The sequence below is a fragment of the Perna viridis genome, chromosome 3, assembly GCF_037379345.1.
Source record: "Perna viridis isolate PV_CMFRI_1.1 ecotype Kerala chromosome 3, ASM3737934v1, whole genome shotgun sequence".
NCBI classification, from domain to species: Eukaryota; Metazoa; Mollusca; class Bivalvia; order Mytilida; family Mytilidae; genus Perna; species Perna viridis.
In genome coordinates, this window is record NC_142447.1 from 6,191,067 (window position 1) to 6,212,940 (window position 21,874).

General features: G+C 34.6%; 2 protein-coding genes across 4 annotated transcripts in view; one reads left to right on the forward strand and one right to left on the reverse strand.

Moving 5' to 3' along the window:
- LOC148620810 (protrudin-like) overlaps nt 1-6,194 on the forward strand; it is a 30,830-nt gene extending 24,636 nt beyond the window's left edge. The window contains exons 13-14 of one of the 3 annotated variants that reach the window (XR_015920961.1): nt 366-468; nt 5,933-6,194. Coding sequence is in view for 1 of the 3 variants with exons in the window: in XM_088574629.1 (XP_088430755.1) it covers nt 366-409 (44 nt within the window). In the remaining 2 variants the exon portion in view is untranslated. Of the gene's footprint in view, nt 1-365; nt 876-5,932 lie in introns of those variants that run through there. The other 2 variants (XR_015920960.1, XM_088574629.1) reach the window with 2 other exon arrangements.
- Nucleotides 6,195-9,252: 3,058 nt separating this feature from the next.
- Nucleotides 9,253-16,680, reverse strand: LOC148620811 (kyphoscoliosis peptidase-like). The gene is made up of 2 exons (XM_088574630.1): nt 16,427-16,680; nt 9,253-10,072 (listed from the first exon to the last, which is right to left on the reverse strand). Exons 1-2 carry the CDS (start codon nt 16,538-16,540, stop codon nt 9,533-9,535), a joined length of 654 nt encoding a protein of 217 aa, XP_088430756.1. The 5' UTR covers nt 16,541-16,680; the 3' UTR covers nt 9,253-9,532.
- Between the last annotated feature and the right edge of the window lie 5,194 nt (nt 16,681-21,874).

A 21,874-nucleotide genomic window follows, 5' to 3' on the forward strand; every position in this document is an offset into this window, starting at 1 on the left:
TGTATACGTTTGTACTTTAACCTGATACTCTAGACGTTTCGGGAAGAATGTTTCATTTGAAAAAGAATACTGTTACAAATTACATCCAAAGTTATATCACTAAATATACAATGAGAGAAAAGAACTTAATACAATTGTATTAATATCTGCTGAAAATAAGGAAGTGTTTTGTTCACCTGTCAATTATCAACAACAAACGTATGTGAAATTGGAGAGGTTTAACAAAAGAAATTGAAAACCCACTACAATACATTAGATCTGATGTCTTGTTAATTTTGGCGAGATCCCTTTACAATATCTTTCTCCGAATCTTAGTGTAATTTACAGTACAGATTGTAGTCCTGCCTTCCTACATGTAATTACAGGTCATTGTAAGAGTCAAGCAGACCCAATAATGACGGTGATGTAATAATCAAGCAGACCCAATAATAACGGCGATGTAATAACCAAGCAGACCCAATAACAACGGTGATTTTTTTAAACAAAGTTTGATTATTATTTTATTGCAGAAATGCATATAGTACACCACAGAAACAATCTGCATGCAATTTAATTTTGAAGTTTTGGTCATTCGAAAATCGGTTGGAATGCACAGACATCAACGTTTTCCCACCATTTGTATTTCATATATTTAAAAACACAACATTTCAATTACAAAATTGAATAAAACACACACACAAACAGATCCTTTTTTTCTGGTTTGTACTTGATGCGTTTCCACAAGATTTTAGGTATGTCCCCACCTGCTTAATTTTTACCTGGATGTGTACATGAAAAATAACATTTTTTTTTCTGTTCGTTCTGTTAAAACTATCACATGCTTTTTTGAATCTGAGCTCAAAATGAATTTCAACACGAAATAAAGTAATCAAAACATTTTATACAAATGCGCTATTTCATTTTTCTCAGAAACGATTGCCTACTTGTCCATTTAAGGTAAATAACATAAACACTTAAACACGGAATAACAGGCTATTTACATGACGCTGCGTTTTCCATGTAACTGAAGTTGTAGTGCACTATCGCGAGATTAGAAGCAGTTCAAGTATTTAAAATAGACCCTTTTGTGGTAAGTTGGTGATCATGCTCAATGTACACTTCCGCGAAGTAGGGCTTGGGTAGAACAAAAAAATTTTCCTCGCGGAAGTGTATATTGAGCATGCTCTACGCATGTTCGTCGACTATCCTACAGTTAGCACAAGTGTGTCAATTACATAAATTGGGTTTACATGTTTGAACATAGCTACTTTTATCCAAGAAATATACTTGCTCTCCCCGATTTGCTCAATCAGCTCCTTTCAAGTTCTGCGAGAGGATGTTCTTTAGGTTGAGCGAAAAGCTACTATATGTATTATATCCACAACCCGAACTCTCCAGAAAATTACTTGCATGGTATGTTTCGGCAATTTATTAAAATGCTTCTGAGTTAGAAAAAAGATTTCAAAACATGAAGGAAAACAACCGAATGTAAGACAGATTGGAAAATGTACTTCATGACAACTGTGAAGAGAAATTTCAAAAGTACACAATGCTGTTTAAAAGAAACAATGCATTGTTGAACAGATTAAAACATCTATTACGAAATGAAAGACAGGAACAGTTGCCTGAAATGGGGAGAAATGTAATCAAAACTATATATACACGGTTCTATTCTAGTAAATAAACGAATTTACACCTCTCTTACCGTACATCAAAGGGAAACCGAGAAGTGATCAATTACACATCTATCTCTGCCAATGATATCTAAGATTTTAGATTTACTGATAATTGCTATAATTTAGCTTGCGTCAAGTACGATCGGTTGTTCATAGAAGTACGTCAGTGTGTTTAATTCACAGAGCTGAGTTCCGGTACTCTTGATCACCCAGCAATTAAAGCGCGTTTTCACTTAAAATTGACAGGGACAGAGTAAAACTCTCACTAAATAACAGTTCAGCGAAATTAATAGCACATTCATTTCAAGTTTTTCGAAACCGCATCTCGATAACGTAAAATCGTATAACTTCAAACCCAAAGCTAAGATAGCAAGAAACACTGTCAATCAAACTTTATCAGAAATAATGAAATTACTTACAGGCAACGAGATAACAGTTCATATCATACGAATATCTGTCGATGTTACATTACACCGGAAAGTTCAAAAGTTAAATAGATTTTACATTTTTGTGTAACTTAATCCGTCACTGCTTTCAATTGGAATAGTTTACCGTGTTGAAATTTGTTTGTTTATTTACAGACAGTCTTATCAAAATTAACCCCTCCGATTTTTATTTGTTTTCTCGTACAAAAAAAAATAAAAAAGTACACAAGGTGTAATTTTAATTAGACTGTATACAGAAAACATACGGATTTGGTTTTATTTTGCAAGATATATTGCTCGAAAATCATAATTATTTAAATTCATTTTTCTCCACTACACTAATCATCAAGTTTATGAACAGTTTATGATCCGGTATAACTTTCATTGAAATATACAGACATCTGTATCATAATTTGCAAACTTTGTAAAATTCAATTGAAAATAGATTTTCCAATGCGGGGACCATGTATGTGTTATTTACTTGTAACTATATTTACTGGAGAAACTAAAAATTGTTGAAACTTTAGATTTTTAAGCCCATCCAGACACATTAAAGCAGACAAAGATCAGCTTAGAAGAGTTATCACTTTGTTGTATCTGCATGTACATGAATAAAGTTCATGGCCGGTTCCAGATAGTTTGAAAAGGAGGGGTCCCAGCTGAGGTTCCTAAAAAAGTAGGGGTTTTTAGGACATTATTTTCCATTTTTGTCAATTTTACAAATTAAAATGACAAATGTTCAAATAAAAAGTGGGTGCCACCCCCTGCACCCCCTCTGGATCCGCCACTGAAGTTGACACTCATACTTTCAACCGCCCCATGCGGGTCCGGATGTCAAAAGAATATGCCTGCAGCAGCGCTTAGCTTGTCATAAGAGGCGACTAATAGTGCTCAGCACCCTGGCCCTGGGCTAGGGTGCCCTGCTCACAGAGCAACTGGGTTGTGTGCTCCAGGTGGTGGAATAGGGTACCCCTTGCATGTTTCATGCTGGGGTTGTCAGGCCATGATACGGAAAAGCTAACCGCAAACCATAGTGGTGCAACGTGTTGGGAAATATGCTACGTTCCTTGCACGGTATTCTATCGGAGTAGGAACCATTGGGCTCCGCCACATGAGGCTAAATTGCCCGACCATACCCACCTCTCCTTATTGCCAGTGGCAATCAAAATTTGTCGACTCCATTATCCTTGTGTCCAATCTCGTTGATCATTTCATCGTCATTTCATGTTCATTTTATCACCCGTCTCATGTTCATCGACTGACTATTGCTGAAATATTGCTGCTCGGGTGTAAAACCCCAGCAATCAATCATTCATATTTTCAACATAAAACAAAGATCAGTAGTATGACCAACTTTGTTGTGACCAGGGCTGAAAGACGCCTTGGTTTACAAAGGAATTAAATACATTTTGATTGAGAAATAGATACTTTTAAACGTGTCGACCTGGCTAAGGCAGGTCCTTGAATGGTCACGGTTTGTTGTAGACAGATTTCGCTGTACAAGGATTTGAATCTTGAAACTAATTATGCCAGAGCTTGCCGAAACTACGCAGACTTTTTGTATCGCGCTAGAATTCTAACAAATAGGCTTCTGGAACAGGGTTATGTTGCTACAAGTTTGAAATCATCACTAAAGTATACATAAGTTTTATGGTCGTCATCATGAACTCGTGGATCGTTACGGTGTATCCATCTGCGCTGGCATGAAAACTGATTTGTTCAACGTGTCATGGTTTTCCTTTCATCTACCACGGACTTTTTCAAAGCAACTCGACGGGGGTTTCTAGAAAAGCAGAAGACGTTTACCCAACCGGTGCACCTGGCCCATATATAAAAAATAAAGTAACTATACAACCATCTTTCATTACTACAACAAAACCGGAAACGGACGAATTTTAGGAGGCAAATAAAAACCGACACCAATAATTAACCACCCACGGCCAGATTCAACCACAGGGACGGTGAAAGATAAATCAGAAGACCACAAGCAAGATATGAACTTGTTATAACATGATTTCATGTTAGAGATTTCTAGATCATGCTGATATATTTTGTTGAAATGTTGCTATAACGAGACCTTGAAACGATGAAGTTATTCTCACACTGAGAATGCAAGAATAATACTCTTATAATAGCTACTTACTTTGCAATCAAATTCGATCATTTGGCGCATCTTTTTTGAGAAATGACAATCAGAAGTGGTTTTACATGAACATTTATCTACATAATTAGCCTATATATTAATAACATGATTTTATCATCTTGCTGTAGATAAACAGAAACCCGGTTGTTGTTGCTAATGCAGTCGGAACTACTTAGGCGGAAAAGCAAAAGCATCGTCCATCTTCGTTTGGGAGCGAATGTGGACTCAAAACCGTCAATAGGGAGGACGGGCAAAAGCGGCTGAGTAGTTTCTATTGGTTAAAGAACCTCTAGAATAATCATCAATGTAATAGTTGTATGCTTGATTTGTTTTTGTGCTTTGCTCATTTTGTATTTTTAAATTTTTGTATTGTTTTTGTCTGTTTTTTTTTTCGGATTATCTAATTACCGTGACAGTTGTGTGTGTGTAATCTCAAATGAATCCTGCACAATGTATTGTTTCATTATATGAGTGTTATCCTTCGCCATCTTGTTCACTTACTGTTCGGTCAGTGTCAGTGTATTCGTATGCCCGTGTGGCACATTTTTTTTAGCCATGACCAATAGTATTGCTGAGGTGGACTAATATCTCGTTGGAAGTTGAGCTTCTCGGCTGTTTCATACCAACAAATAAACACACTGCTTTATAAAGCAGACCCCTGCCAGTCACAAAACAATATCCCTAACACAAGCATAGGTTGCGTTCGGGATTTGACTGCTGCAGCCGACATATCAGGTCCATTTCACACTTACCGTACGCATGTACGTACTGTTACCTAGCAACAAAAAGAAACTTGTTATCGCGTAGCAAAAAAAGTGCATGCAGAAGAACTTAAGTACCCACTTGTTGCCTAGCAACAAAAATTCAGGCCCTCTATTGACAAGATAAAAAAGCTATTATATCAGTCTTTGCAGCATGCTGATGACTACATCTGTTCAAGGTCTCATCACTTCGACAGAAATAATCACCAAGAGAAATCAGACATAAAAATCATGTTGTTATAACCTTGTATCATTTAAAAAAAGGTTTCCAAAAATATCTTTATCAAAGACATAAATAAACACCTATCTTCACGATTTGATGATGTCAGGCTTAAATACATACTGTTTAGTGAGTGAAGAGTTCGGCATTTTAAAATGATGTAGGCGTAAAACCTGACACATAGAGTCTATAATCCGAAGTATGAAAAAAAACGAATTACGGAAAGAGTGATGGATTTTTTTGTACTTGATTATTAAAAGAAAATTATACCCGTTTTTTTGTTGTTGTTTATTTCGACGTTTTGTTTGCTGTCATGCTTTGTCACTATGTACGGATTATAATGGGTGGGGATCACTGAAATAATAGCGAGACGAAACGTTTTTGACGGAAATTCTTGGTTATTATATGACCTTTGTAATGAAAGAATAATCAAGGGAACCAAGATTCTAGTGAAAAATCAAAAGAATGTAATCCAGGGACAAAGACCAGACATTGAAAACAGACAGACACAACAAAGAACATAAAATAACCAAAATAATACATACAAAGTAACAAAACTAAATGAGCAACTCGGACTCTTCTAAAAACTGGGAGCATGAACCAGGTGCACCGGTAGGGTAAGCGTCCTCTGCTTTTCTAGAAACCCCCGCCGAGTTGCTCATAAAAAATTAAAGTACACTACTCAAACTTTCCTAAACATCTATTTGTAGTTTACATTTCTACTTTAGGAACAAACCTCCAAAGTCAGGGTTCTGCATTCACTCCCTCAAATTCTGTTGAGGGAGCAAAGATGGAGTCAAAACCCGACTGAGTCAACCTTCGCCCACTTGATGAACAAAGCCCGTTGATGGAGCAAACGTGAAGTCAAACTCCGACTGAGTCAGCCTTCGATCCCCTCAAAGCCCTTTGATGGAGCATAGGTGGAGTCAAAACATTGTCTTAGTCAACCTCGGTCCTCCCAAGCCTGTTGATGAAGCAAAGGTGAAGTAAAAATCCCTGATTGAGTCAACCTTAACTCATTCAAAGCATGTTGATGAAGCAAAGGTGGAGTCGAAAACCCGACTGAATCCTTCTTCGGTCCCTCAAACCCCATTGATAGTGCTGAGGTTGAGTCAAATATGTTTTGGGGAGTGCGAGTACCATCTATGCCCTCAAATATGTCTGTGTCTGTTTACTATAGGCTTTAGCTATTGAAACTTGCATTTAAAATTTAATTTTTGAATTGATGTAATGTAAAAAGAACTGGCGAGAGAAAATGAGTCTTTGTATCATGTAGAATTTATTTCAAGCAAATCTTCTTATTCCACAAAAAAGGCCAAAAATTCACTTATATTCGAGATATAAATATACCTGTGTGCCTGATATTTGTGTCTATTGATGTGTGACTTTTCATTAATTTGCCTGATCATTATGTGGAGAAGTTTTGTTACCGAATCGGCTTTTGAACTCTTTTTGTGATTTTGCGTACATTTCAATTTAGACACACGTTTTAACTTGGCTAAATGACCCACATGAACATACATAACGGAACTTGTTTTAAACCGAATGGCTGGAGTCCCATTATCTTCTAAGTTGCTTTCTTATTTTTTTTTATACATTTTGTTTCTGTGTTAAACAAGCGATCCGACAAAACACAAGATATTTTTTTTTTCCAATTTGGTAGTATCTCGCCATGAAAAAAAATAAATTAAAAAGCACCAAATAAACAAACAAACAAAAACAAAACAAAACATTTATACAACCTGAACGATCACTTAACTTTCATTAATGAAAGGTTTTTGACCGAGTGAGTCGTGTATTTATTACATGTGCCAATTTTCATTGTTTTTCCTGATTCTTTTGTGGAGTAGTACTTTAACAATAAGTATAAATTTAGACAGCTCTAAAGTGAAATATAAACTAAAAACAATTTTTTCTTGACAAATTAAACATCAGAAGTGTTACTTCCAATTACATTTTTTTCAGATCTTTTTCAATTAACATTAAGAGTCATTTAGCACAAGTTAAAATATGCATGTTCAAATCGAAATGTACGTAAAATCACAAAAAGAGTTAAAAGCCGATTCGGTAATGGCAAAATTTATTTTGTTTCAACTAAGTGCAATTTCACGTAAGCGATCGATAAATAAACTTTATGACACGGATAAAAGGGTTTATAAACCTAATAATGAACTGCAAATAACTGAGAACAAACAAACCCTCCGACTTAATACTTTTTCGAGTACATTTCATCGCTGATTTATGGATGAAATTTCTCTACGTGGATATTTCAAGTTCAAATATATACGTAAAAGCACTTCTTTCTTAGCCTATATACTTGACCATGACTTTTAGGAGACCTCCGGAAGGGCGTGTTCGATTAAATAGTTTGATCCTGTTTGTTATAACTTCATTAATCTTGTTATAATTCTAAATTTAAGTACTTTAACTTCATTTCATTTCCTTGTATTAATAGTATTATAATTATGTCTCTTGTGTTTGTTTCATTTTGTTTGTTTGTTTTTATTTTTCCAAAAAAAGTTATTTATTTCTTTTATAGGAGTGCAGCGTCGATGGACCGTATTTTAAAACGGAAGTAAACAAATGCGTTTGGTTCTTGATCTCTCCATTTTAATTTTAGGTTGTTTTTTTTTCTAACCATAGTTTTACATAGCTTTCAACAGACCCTTTTGTGTTAGGTTGATGAGCTTACTCAAAATACATTTCCGTAGAACAAAAGAATTTTCTTCGCGGAAGTGTACACTGAGCATGCCACACAAATGCTCATCGAGAATCCCACAGTTAGCACAAAAGGGTCTGTTAAGTTAAAAAAAGATTATTCCCATCTGCTTTAATGCATTGAATATGCATTAAAAATATAGGTGATGGGGTGTACATTTTAGCGTAAGCACATATAAACAATGCGCAAAGTGCGAATACTTTCAAAGTTATAAATACACAGTATGAACTTCTAAGAGTAAAAGATAACCGGACGGACGGACGGCGTAGAGCGATTAAAAGAGTAATCAAAATTTTAGCGGAAATCAAAAGTATGCAATTCAGGGACAAAGACCAGACAAGGAAAACAGACACATCCAACAAAGAACATAAAATAACCAAAAATATAACCTACAAAGAAACAAAAGTAAAAGCAATTCTGACCACAATAAAAATAAAAACTGGGAGCGTGGACCAGGTCCGCCTGTAGGGTAAACGCTTCCTGCTTTTCTAGAAACACCTACCGAGTTGTTCATAAATAGTCAAGTCCGAGTAGACGAAGGAGGAAAGGAAAACTATGACACATTGAACAAATCGGATGGTTACACCGTAACGATAAACATGTTTCAACGTTGATGATTTTCGAGATTTATTTAATATTATTACACTTGGTCGCATGTAAAAAAAAAAATGGGAAATGTGTGCATTACAAGCTAAATGCAGTTTTTTGTCGAACTTTATTTGTATAAGTGTATTTAATGAAGTTGGCATTAATTTGTCAAAATAGAAAGTTCATCAATGTTTTGCGGCATAAACTTGAAAGTTGAATATCAGCAAAATGATAATAAAAAAAAATAATTAAGCGTGAACAAATGGGCCCATTAAAATACGTCAGAATCCAAATACATACTCAGAACGTGAAAACTGGAAACTATGACAATCTATATACACAATGTAGCGAACCGAGTACAATAAATTACATATAAAAGTTGAAAATAAGGAAAACAAGACGTAACAAAAAACCTAAAGCACTAGAAATATGACCCCCCCCCAAAAAAAACAAAAACAAAACAAAACAAAACAAAACAAAACAAACAAAAACAAAACAAAAACAAAAACAAAAACAAAAAACGACCAAACCAAAAAACAAAACAATCAAACAAAACAAAAACGGGTGTGAAATAAGCAAAAGCTGTACCAAAAACCAGATACGATCCCTGACCGCGCACGAGATAATGAGATTAATGACAAATTTGATAGTTCCCATGGTAAATAGACAGACAATTTACAAACACTTAACATGACCTCTTATCACTTAAGATGCCATTGGTAGAAAGGAATCCAACAAACCAATATGAAAATTATTTATTATAAATAAGTAAATATTTATTGAAACTTTTAAGCGTTTGGTCAAAGAACGTCGATAACTTAATACCGACATTCTTCATAGTTAATGAACGAGCAGGAAATAATTTAAATTCTTGGAGACAAGATCATTTCAAATATTTCACACGACAGTTGGAGATACGGAAATGTAATTGAAGTACAAATTCGATTCGCCGAAGGCACTTTATATGAATAAGCCCTAATATCTCTTTCGTATAAAAATCTACGTTCTAAAATCACATAATCTACAAAGTATACTCGAGAAGGGTTGCAAATTTCGTACTATCACCGCCATAGTTTGCATTCAATGTCAGTTTTTCTGATCTCACTGCGTCTGCTCTTCCTTCCCAAACATCCCCGCCGGTATTTTTTAACTGTTCCCAATTGCCACCTACAGTTACAGCCACTGCTTTTGCACCGGGAACCAGAACTTTGAAACTGATTCCCGCCAATTGACCATCTGGGTCAATGGTAAGGGGCTCATACAGGTAACATCCCTGCTTCCATTGAGCATACTGTTTTGGAAATTGCAAAACACGAGTTGATAGTCTTGTACAATTAAGAAGATAGTTGTATACTCCAGGAAGAGTTTTACTCTCGTCAGTAGCTGGTAGAGCGAACACTTGGAATTTATGGTACCCTACGGACGCCATCTTGACAATGAAACTGACTACATCACCTTGCGTCTGCGTGAAGATGGTGTCGGATGATTCTTGTTGAGTGATTGTGTTTACTAGGTTGGCTGTAACTTTAACTGGGTTAGAGGTCCTAAACTTGATCTCAACCTGAAAAACATGAACTTAGTCAGCTTTGGCATAATCAATAGGAAGTACAATAAGATTGTCACATGCATTCTAGAAAATACCTGGCACAAAAGATGAGGGTGCAAAGGAAATGAGATGTTGCACTTGCAACCTTGAATGCACACCTAAATGTTACAATATTGAGATAACCAAAGCCTAGACACTATAAGTAGCAACTGATACAAATTAAAATCAATGATAACCGAAAGAAAGTATGAACATTAGTAAACGCCCCCGCTATATTTATTCCCGTCAATTTATTTTACTGGGAACAGAGACTACTAATTAATTATGTTGTTACCCGTTAACACAGTGAAACATGACAATTAAGTCTCATCGTTTATGACTGAATACATTTTTCTGGTTTACGGAAGATGCATTATATAGTCGGTACTCATTACTGATTTGCACTGATTTCAAGGGTATTCAGAACAGTTTATGATTTCCGGTTCCGGCAAGTTTCGGTTGAAACGTGTATTTTTTTCAGAGAAACGTGGTATTGTAATAAAATTAGTGTAATATATTTAAGACGAAATTTTTCGATTATTCAAACGATAGCATAACAATAGAACTGAAAATGAAAATGGACATTAAACAAGCCAGCTAAGTACGAACAAAAGTTTTTTGGCAACGAAAACAAAACAAAATCTGCTCGATATGCAGAAAATCATTGTTGGCAGCCAACCTTGGAAACCTTTCAAAGTTGATTGAGGTTGAAGAATTTGTAAAAGTCAGAATTATTTTGATAGACGATGTTCTGTATCTTATAATTATACCGAGAACCAATGGGGTCGTATGATGGCATGTAAATATTGTTCCCTTGTAACTCTGTCTTATCTTGTAATAAGTTCTGAAACGAGGCGCACGAAAACATAACCATATCATAAAGCATCAATCTTATCTATGTTGTTGAAAACCATGGAGGTATTGGAATGAAGTTAAGTAGTCGTATAGATGTTGTGCACAATGTACATCTTCTGGGGTACATCTAGAGATGACACATAGAAGATGCACTTTACTGAATGGTTCTGCAACAAAACTAGTAGGTATTTATTGATGCGCACCATACATGTATATATACAGGTGCAATATCATACTTGACACACTTATTGTTTCCAATACATTTGCTATTAAGTTGATAGAGATGTCAATATTTATTATCTATTGCTGATAAAATATCACAACGAAGGCTAAACACAGAACAGATTGAAGATTCTGTAGGTATTTCATGCAGTGTAGAAGTGACACCAAGTTTCAAGTATTAACAAGTCAATGAGTAATCGTTTTGATATGCTCGTGTAATAGACGTATGAGGGGAAGGGGAGCCTCCGGCTTAGATTGAAAAAGTCCTCCTTATAAAATATATTTCCCCGTACATTAAAAAAATCTTGTTTTACGGAAGAAGAAAGTACAGGATGATTATACAACACTAAAAACTGTTTGCATCTTTTGTGTATGGACAAAAAATAATACATTACACAGTCTTGCTGAGATGCAATCTAAAGTATCTTAACCTCCAGAACTGCTAGACAGCATAAATGCCTCAAGTCATTAGAACAATCTTCTCTACAGAAAGAATGCATAAGGAGCGAAAGAACATGAGTTCGCACGCATTTCTTTACTATAAACTTCAGTATATATATCATGTAATGACAACGAAGATTTGTTATACATAGTTTTCTGTCTAGTTTTAGGAAGGCACTTCGATAAAGATAAAAGGGACTATACAGAAACATACACTGTTATATTGAAAAATAAAACATATATTTCACTTTTTTGCCTTTTTATTGGTAAGTGGTAAAAAAGGGGAATTTATATAATAGTCTTGAGATTCTAGATGATTCTAAAAGATGCATGGAGGGTTTTATGTGATTTTTTTCTTAGTATGACATTTCGTCATACATGTTAGTATGTTTTATATGCCATCATGATTTTAGGTACGTTATGAACATGAAATGAATATCGGCAAAAATACAAAAACGTGAAAACAAGAAACAAAGTCGACCCACATACGCGGAACAGGCAACTGAATAAAACTAACCAAATTACATGTATTAAAACAAGATAAAAAATAAGAAAACAACACAGCACACACAAAAACTAAAGCAGAACTAACAAAAAAAAACCAAAAACAAAAACAAAAATAACAAACAAACGATAGTAACATTATGTGCTCCGGAAGGGCAATCATTTCATGCTCCGCAAGTTGCTTAGCGTCAATAATGTAGTAGAAGACATGTCGTCACATGTGAGATAGAAACTTCATATCGGTCAATCAAATTGTGATAACGACCATAAAACTTCTGTAATGAGACAGCATACTCCTGTCTTTTGAGTTATATCAAGCCGTAACAATTCACAAGAAATAATCTAGTGATTATGAAAAAGGAATGCTGAAGTGAATTCTCAGTAATCTTATCGCATTAATGTATTTTGCAGTACTCATTCCTTTACAACATATTTCTCATTTATGATAAACTTCTTAGTCACTTTTAGGATAAAAGATTTCTAAATTCTTACAACATAATAAAATGTTATGTCATATCTCTTTTTTTTATAACTGCAAATGTTGCAACTGAAAAATGATGCTGAATTATGCAGTCTAGAAGCTGAGCATTCTACAATCTGGTCTAAAAGATTTTTTGTGCTTGTAACCAGAGACTGCAAATGCGGTTATAATAACAACCTGTCCGTTTTAATCACGGACTTTCGAGGTAACACGTGTATTTAATGTCACTTTCCATGAAGGTCACCATATTTATATGACTCATCTCTGGATCACGTCTGACGAGGGTGCAAATCAATGTCAGGCCTTCATACTACTACACGTAATATGTATTGAAACCGCATGCTTAACAGTAACGGGTTGTATTAGAAGAAGCTGAATGTGCAAAATGTGACCAGAAGATTGTGCACATTAATCTTCCGACTCATCTGCCGGAAAAATATATACATAGAGGATATATTTGTTTTGAGGGAAGTTAAATATACCCTTTCAATTAGAAAACTACATGTATCTTGGTGAACTTACAGGCAGGGGAAGACAATTGATTCGGGTGGGGGGGGGGGCTGGCAATTTTTGGAAATATATGTTCTGGCCCGGAAAAAAATTAAAAAATAAATATTCTGGCCTACATCTGACCGCCTATAAAATACATACAGTGGAATGGAAATAAATAATCTCGCCCCGATGTGATTGACATCTGACCTGCAAAATTTCAATAATAGATATTCTGATTCCAGAAAATATGTCATCCTCACCCTCAGAAATGGTCATACCATACCTTTGAAAAAAAAAATCTAAGACGTGTCACTTGTAACATAAACTGCACTTCATAGGTATGCTAAATCTAGCTGATGACGATAAAACCAAAATTGAATTGATATATTTAAGCAACAATGATCAACCGACCTTTGGCCTACTAATAGTATTATATAACACTTGCAAACAAAAAAGAAAACAACCATCATTTAAGCTGGAGCTCCTATTAAAAGTGTTGTGACAAATGAAATGGATTGACGTGATAAGCATCGATATTTAGACTAAAGAAGCAAATCTGCAATGCCTTATGTAAAAACTAAGTACATTCTTATAAATTATGATTCCAGTTTAGCTTCAGGCAGTCATTCAAAACATTAGACATAATATTTTTGAGGGTACAAAAACGTCCTAAGAGCGAAGAAAATGGGGTTTATGCTTAGTCACAATAATAATATAGTCAGTAGACACGAACAAAAATGTGCATTGCATAATTTGCCCCAGGATGTTAAAAATCATCGGTGTTTTGGCACACTAAAACAATTAAAGCATCGCAAAAAACAGAACAATCAATTAATCAGCAGCATGCAAATGTTTATGATAGAATGCTGTCGAGAATCTAATCAATTATATTGAAATACTCCATATTATATAGACAATTGCGCGTGCTTGCTGTGGGCGAACTCGATTAATAAATGGAGAATCTTTTAATCTCAAACCGCATCAAAGTTGCGGCGAAAACACAATAATTTTGATATCAGACAGATGTGCACCTAGGGTTTTATGCATTACTATTTTCTATCTAGTCAATTTGAAGGCATTTGATAAAATCTTTTAATTAAATCTACCTATGATTAGTACATTATATAAGGGTGCACTCGAAATCATGCAGTGGGGTACTTATTCAATTTGTTCTCTAAGCTATATATTTCGAGCTTGTCGCCTCCGTAATGATAACAAAACTATTTATGTGATGTAAGCCATGATTACTAGCATTAAATTAAGCAATAAAACTTGACTTTGCAGCAAAAGATAGGTTTACCGTTATTTCATGCAGTTTTGCTCTTATCAAATTTATGATTCATTCAATTCGTTAAGCATGATGATGATTCCTTTTCTTTCCTGTTTTGAACACCCCATATACAACATGATACATCAACATCCTGATAGCAACAATTCGTTATTTGACCCAGATGCTACTCTTTATGTTTAAGCGCACGCAGACAGATTTTCTTGTCCAAAAAGTTCTCGTTTCCGAATTTCCCGTGTTATTCAAATCTTTCACAATTCTGAATATTTTGATAGTAGGATTTGTGGCTATCCGCAAAGAGTTGGCCCTTTATCAAGCAATTAAGTGTAGGTACTATGTCCGTTCCAATTCAATTTTTACACTATCATACACGCAAAAGTTGAATAGTATAATGGATCACAAGTGATATCAATGTTTAGTTCATCATTGACATGCGATTGTTTAGAATTGGAATGCGAACTACGAGGGCGGACGTCTAAACCCCTCCACTAGGCTTATCACCCTGAGTGAAATTTGGTCGACATAACGTGCATCGACGGTCTATGTTTAATCCGGACGAATTGTCATTTAAAATGATACGTATACAACAGGAGATCAGGAGCTCCGTAATAGAAAAAAATATGTAATGTGAAGTTGTCTATTGTTTAATCTCGCTCTTATTATCACCTTGATTCAAGACAAAACAAACAAGCAGAATTATTCGGCCATTTCCGCCAAACTAAAAATAACTTCGGATGCAGATGAGAAAGATTACACATCCTTCCAAAAAGGTGGTCTAATTCACTATTTCAACTGCAGTCAATAGAGTGGTGCGAGGATATACAAGTACAAAGAACGACCATCTTTTTCCCACTTTGCTTTTTTTTATTAATAATTGGAATTTCGTTTTTACCAAATAAAACTAATAACAACTATAGTTGGAAGGGTGGACAGGAAGGTCCGGGATATGGGTGTTAAGGGGCGGGAATCAGTGGTTAAAGGAGTGGGGGACTGTGGAGGAGGGGACGGGAATCGGTTATTAAAGGGGTGGGGAACGGGGAGTGAAAAAAAAACGGTAAGTAGGGGTTATGGTTTTGAACAATTACCACGGGTGAATGGAAGGAGTCGGGAAGCGGTGGTCATGAGAGTGGGAGGCAGTGTCTAGGGGAGGCAAGCAGGGATGAAGTATCCACTGCCCACCCCTTCATAGTTCTACGCTACCAAATGAAACTCTAACGTAAAATCAAATCTTAACGTCTCATGCCGTACGAACACATCATTCAATCATTCATTTTACACTTAATTTAAATGGCACACTTAACAATCATCATGGAAAGGAAAATGTTTATATCTATATAACGAATAAAAGTACTCTTGTTATTATTGAAATCTACTGTGTTCCTATATCTTTTAAAATTAGAAATCGTGAGCAAAATGAACAAACCTTTTCATATTGTCACGTGGTTTGTGAGAGTTTGAAAAGAAATTTCCGTCTTTAAATTTTCTTTATGTCATATTTTTAAATTTTATTTATGTGTGTTTAAGCCTGTACGTTATGATTTGAATTTTAATAACTTAAAGTAAACGTTAACTTTATTAAATATCTAACCAAAAAATACAATGATGTGTCAATCGGGGTGTATATTAGTTCTTCACCTTTATTCAAAGTGCTCGAGTTTGCAGTAGGGTACCAGTGAAAATTTTCGAATACAATCCGATGCAGCGATAATTTAAACGAATTAATGATGTTGCTATTTTCAGATGGAAAAAATACAACAGAAGGATCTGACACTATCCTACACTTGAAATAAGGATTAATACAACTACTGTTAAGTATGCACGTTTTCCTCGTTTGACATAGGATGCGAACTCTATAGTAAATAAACAGAAAGTTGTAACGAAGGGAACAGACGATCAATGTAAAAAAATGACTCTTTGATGGAGAAACCATAATTCACAACCTTTCTGTTGTCTGTTGGCTACGTTCTACAAACCATATTATCCTCCCTCACACGAATCCATATTTCATATGAAATGCAGAAAAATAAAAAAAAAGTTATTTCCTTACCTCATTGGAATCCAATGTAATTTCAGGATCATTATGGCTGTATGTGGTAAGCCCAACCTCTCCAAACCTAGGTTGAGCTCCCAAATATCCGCGTGGTAAATCTGGCTTAGCCATTTTCAAGTGGAAGAGATCTTAAGCGATCGGAGCTTGTTTGTAATGATCCTCGAACGAAAGTGACTCAAACAGCTCTGATCTACTTTTGACTCTCCTAGTCGTAAAATTAGATATATAGAGAGAGGAGAACTATTACTAAGAAGTTTAAATGATGTGAAAGCGAGGGAGCCAATGAGAGCAAACATCAGGATTACCTATGTTTAAACATCTAGGTAGTGATTGATAGATTTGTAAACTCTTCAACTTCCCGTATCAATTCTTTTAATCGCATTTGTATAAAAGATGCTTTGAAATGCACGTCTAATGATTTCCACGATCGTTTAAGTGCAGATATGCACCCTAGGTTTTGCCAATTTCCAAGCCTCCGGAAACCCCAAAATACAATTTTACCTATTGAGATTTTGATATCGATGCAGCAAATCTGTGAAGAGTTCAACACTTGGAACTATAAAATTGTATATTAAGCTACTTAACAATTATTACATGGTGTTATTAGCATATGTATGGCATCTTGAAACAATATACTACAGCAATCACTTTGATACAGAATTATGTTTTATTGCCAAACTGTAAAAGCTTTGCAAATTGTTAAAGAAATATCATCTTGCAGTCTTTATTCTGCTTATCATCTTGAATTTATAACATTTAAGCGTCTTTAAATTCAAGATTGAACACGAAATTGAAATTATTTTTTTTTTTCGATCAGTTATTTTTTTACAACCAGACTAGTTCAAGCATTTGACTCCCTGCTATTTGCAATGCAATGCGTGGATCTTGATGTATTAAAAAGTCACTAAAGAACATATCTGAGGGTATAACTACTACAACGTAAGAGGTTGAAGGGTGGCACCAAGTAAGAAAATAGCTTGCCCGATAACCTCTAACACTGCTGGAGTAAGGTTATATCCCCCTTTTCGCACACAGAATTTTTAAAGCGAACGCAATACTCCCACATTCGAGTACCGGAAGCAAGAGGTTTCATAAATTGTGCATGTGAATTAAGGTTACATACAAAGAAAGTCCAAGCTTAATCGGGGAATACTGTACATTCCATTGAAATAAAGTATATGAAAGACGAACAGATCTTTCATTTCTCTTGACATAACCGAAAAGTTGTATGATTTGTGGTGACAGTTATACAATCATCGCTATGCGTATCACACACTCAGTGTAGGGAGAGTCGGTATATATGACAAAGAAGTAAAAGTTGATTGGAAAACGCGAGGGGGTGTCAAACATAAGAAAGTGGGTTGAACTTGAGCGTGGTAGTTATATGATTGTAAAAGGAATTATCATGGTTAAATTATTTTAAAGGGAATTAAAATATTATAACCAACTCGAGATATCGTGATAGAACCAGTATTGTCAAGGTCCCAGGGGACATATAATAACCCCTCATGACAGGATTCGCTACATTCCATGTTTTCTTTGGAATATTGATTGGACCAATTTCTGCTTCGTTTCAAACTTGCGTAGTAAGGTCAACTCCAGGGGCAAATGTTCAAATTGACGAATGTATTTGAACCAGGAAAAATTCGTATTTTGTGAGCCCAGTTATAAAATACATGTAAATTGTTTTAATGTGCCAAACAAAAGGCGGAAAATATGAGTTTCGGTGATTTCCATTGTATGTATTTTATTTCTAAAAAATTGGCTCTATGGAGAACTATCAGTTTCTGTCCTCGATTAATTTTCATCACACTTTCTATTTTCACAGTAAGCCTTTTGTAATAGATCAATCCACAGCACCTTTATTACAACATATGTTCAATAAGACACATGCTTTTCTCATCATCTTTAAAATGAGTTATGCTCCGTAAGTAAACTTCAAGAGTTGAAAATAGTCTAAGTTCCATAACTCTAGCATCTATAATTGTATTGGCAAAATGATAAAACGGAAAAATTATAGCCATTATAATAGACCTTGTTGTTCCCAAGTTCACTAATGCCCGTGTGAGACCGGAACGGTCCGTCAAGGAAGTTGAGAACACATTTTTAAGCAAATTAATTAATTAGAGGCTTATTAAGAAAGTTTAAAAAAAATCTTCTAGTCAAAATTCCTCTCTGCTTCTTGTGTCTTTGTCCCATGCATGTGTACTTCTGTAGGACAATTTCATGAATAAGATTGACTAAGATTTTGAGGAAATCTAACTGAACAAATTGTTAATTTTCTTGATGACCTAGTAGTCTTATTAATTATGACTTATTGTTTGAGTAAAATATCTGGACATTTAAGTAAGTGTTTATAAAATTTATGCATTCCAAAAACCTATAAAATTCATTTTTATTTCTTATTCAAGTAGTTACAGACCACATTTTCATACCATCACTGCACTTTTGAGATAAAAAAAAAATATTGATTGTACATGCAACTGTCACTTTGCAAGAGTTATTGTTCTTTAATTGGTTGATTTATTGTATGTGAGTGCATGATTTCCTCGAAAATACAAATCTGTATAAAATAATATCATAACTTTAACATGTTGTGTTAGTAAATAAAAAAGCATTGTTAGTTAGGTGGGTTTTTCTGCTCCATGAATCTGCTATATCATGTGTCTAAATTTTACAAGGATTGGAACTTATGGTACTTTTTGAAGTTTTAATTGTAACTTAGTTAAAACTTGAACGACACTCAAAAAGATATACAGATAAATAAATCATCATGCAAATTGGTTCTTAAAACATTTTTTTCTCGATTGGAGTACCTGATGAATTAACACCCAAACCCACCCCTCTTTTCCAATAATCTCTTGCTAACCCACTGCTGGCTAGCCAACATTTTCAACATCCAAAATATCCACATCTATTGGAATATCCTAATTTTTGACATCATCATAATAAAGTGGGAAAGTTTTAGAAGGATTTTTGGGATTAGAAATGGTCACATTCCACACGTCATCAGAAAATGATCTGTCATCATTATTTAAATTTCAATCGCTGGAAGGAGGAGCTCTAAAATTATCAAAAAAAAAATATATCATAAAGTACTATATCATTAACTGGTTGAATGCACACATAATTTTATAAATAAAAAGTAATCTACCAAAATGTTTACTTCTAGCTAAAGCACAAAGCTGAGCTTTTATAACAATGGCAAAATTGCAAGTATTAGATAAAGTCTACGACATCTATTTTAAATTTTCCATATTAGCACTAAGTCCTTTCCAATCAACATAGAAAAGATGATTCATGGCAAAAGTTCAACAAGGTTCAAATACTTAAGGATCACTTAACTGTCATTTGGTATTTTCATATTCCAAAATTTAATTTTATGCAGTTTTCAATGGGTGATACGGAGAGGGGGTTGGAGTGCAAGGGTTTGGCACCCCCTTTTTATAGAAGTTTGTCAATTTTATGTAAAATGGCATATAATGTCCTAGCACCACCTTTTTTGAGAAACCCTGGCTAGCACCCTTACTTTTCAAAGAGCCTGGATCCACCTCAGGTTGTTTACCAGAGTTCATAGGAAATTAGAAGGAGTAATCAAGGGAACCAAGGTTATAGCTGTAATCAAAAGAATGTAATCCGGGGACAAAGACCAGACATGGAAAACAGACATACACAACAAAGAACATAAAGTAACTAAAATAATACAAACAAAGTAACAAAAGCAAATGAGCAACTGAAACTCCACTAAAAACTAGGAGCATAGACCAGGTGCACTGGTAGAGTAAGCATCCTATGCTTTTCTAGAAACACCCGCTGAGTAGCTCATAAAAAGTCAAGTCCGGAGTAGACGAAAGAGGAAAAGAAAACTATGACAGGATGAAACTTGACCTCTATTACATGCTTTCACTTTAAGTATATACTTAAATTATCTCCCCTTTTTCATATTTTCCAAAAACAGGTTGAAATTGTAATGATAACTAAGTATTCTCCATTCAAAAATATTATGTGACCTGTATGATTTTTTCTAATCAAGAATCACCCTATCAAAGATATTTGCTTAGGAAGACTTGTACTTGAGTACAGGTTGACCTTAGAATCATGCAGGACAACAAGCCCATATTCATTGTCATCTCTCTTATTGCTATAAATGCATCAAGCATTTCCTATCAATGATTTGAGAACCAGCAAAACAACTACTCATAAAGGAGCTTGTCTGTGAATGAAAAGAGAAGACTTTTAAGTACATGTACTTTTCATTCTGAGAATCAGGCAAAATGTGACAAAGTGTGGCACATGATGAAAAAAATGCAGAGATTTTATAGCATTATCCGAGTATATATAACTCCTGCAATAACAATCAAAGTGTTAGTAAACTTTGCCTTTTTAAGTGCCAGTCCCTGTATGAATCAGGCAGTAGGTGAAACATGGTATGAAAAAAACCATCAATTTGAAAGTTTAATTTGACTATTTGCTCCATCAGAATCAAGGTAAACAGACAAGATTTTCCAGATAATGTTGGACCATTGAGTTAAAATTTCATTTAAATGCACTGAAAATGAACATTTCATGGGCAGATAACTCTTTCAGAAACCTCATTTTTCTAACATTCTACTAATGCAGAGATCAAATAATGGTCTTTTCAAATAAAGAATGTATCCTTGAGTGATATTATATGATCTAATTGGTAGGGTTTTGACATGCAGGTTTCTGATTTTTCCCATTTTGCCTGATTCTTACAAAAACATACACTTAAGATATTGGTAAGTCAAATTTAGTTTAGTAATGCACTATTGAAAAATGGTGGGGAAACTTTCCCAAACTTTTTCCCAATAAAAGCTTTAAAAAAAATGTATGCCACAGACGCTTCAGGATTAACTTAAAAAAGCTTTTCAGTTTGTTTTCTAAAAGTATTTGAATATATTTGATGCAAAAAAGAGACAAAATTTGAAGAGTAATAGCTCATTCTTACACAGAATGGTCCTTAAATAGTGATCTCTACAGTGAACAAAATGTTAATAAATATTTGCTGATAAAATGCAAATAAACTACTGTGACTAATCAGTTTTTTTTTAAATGCAACTCTTATTAATATTTTCTTCATAAACATGACTAACTTCCTGATAGATTAAAAATTGTATTAAAGGTTTTTGATTGATCTTTTTCTTAATTTGCATGATTCTTAGCAGCCAAACCTGTCCTTAAGTACCATTCTGTGTAAGAATCAGGCAATGGGTGGCACATCATATTTCTCAATTGGTCTTTTTTGCCTCAAATATATTCAACACGTCTAGAAAACAAATGAAAAGATATCTAAATTTACCCTGAAGCATCTGTGATGTAGAAATTTTTTGACTGTTTATTTAAGGAAAAAGTGCAGGAAAAGTTTCCCGGCCATTTTCCCATAGTGCATTTCAACTAAATTTGACCTATCAATATCTTAAAAAG

What these genes read in the sequence shown, in the direction of transcription:
- LOC148620811 (XM_088574630.1), bottom strand. Translation starts at nt 16,540, where the DNA reads ATGGCTAAGCCAGATTTACCACGCGGATATTTGGGAGCTCAACCTAGG. An exon ending in TTACATTGGATTCCAATGAG is followed by an intron (nt 10,073 to 16,426) that starts GTAAGGAAATAA and finishes CATGTTTTTCAG; the next exon opens with GTTGAGATCAAGTTTAGGAC.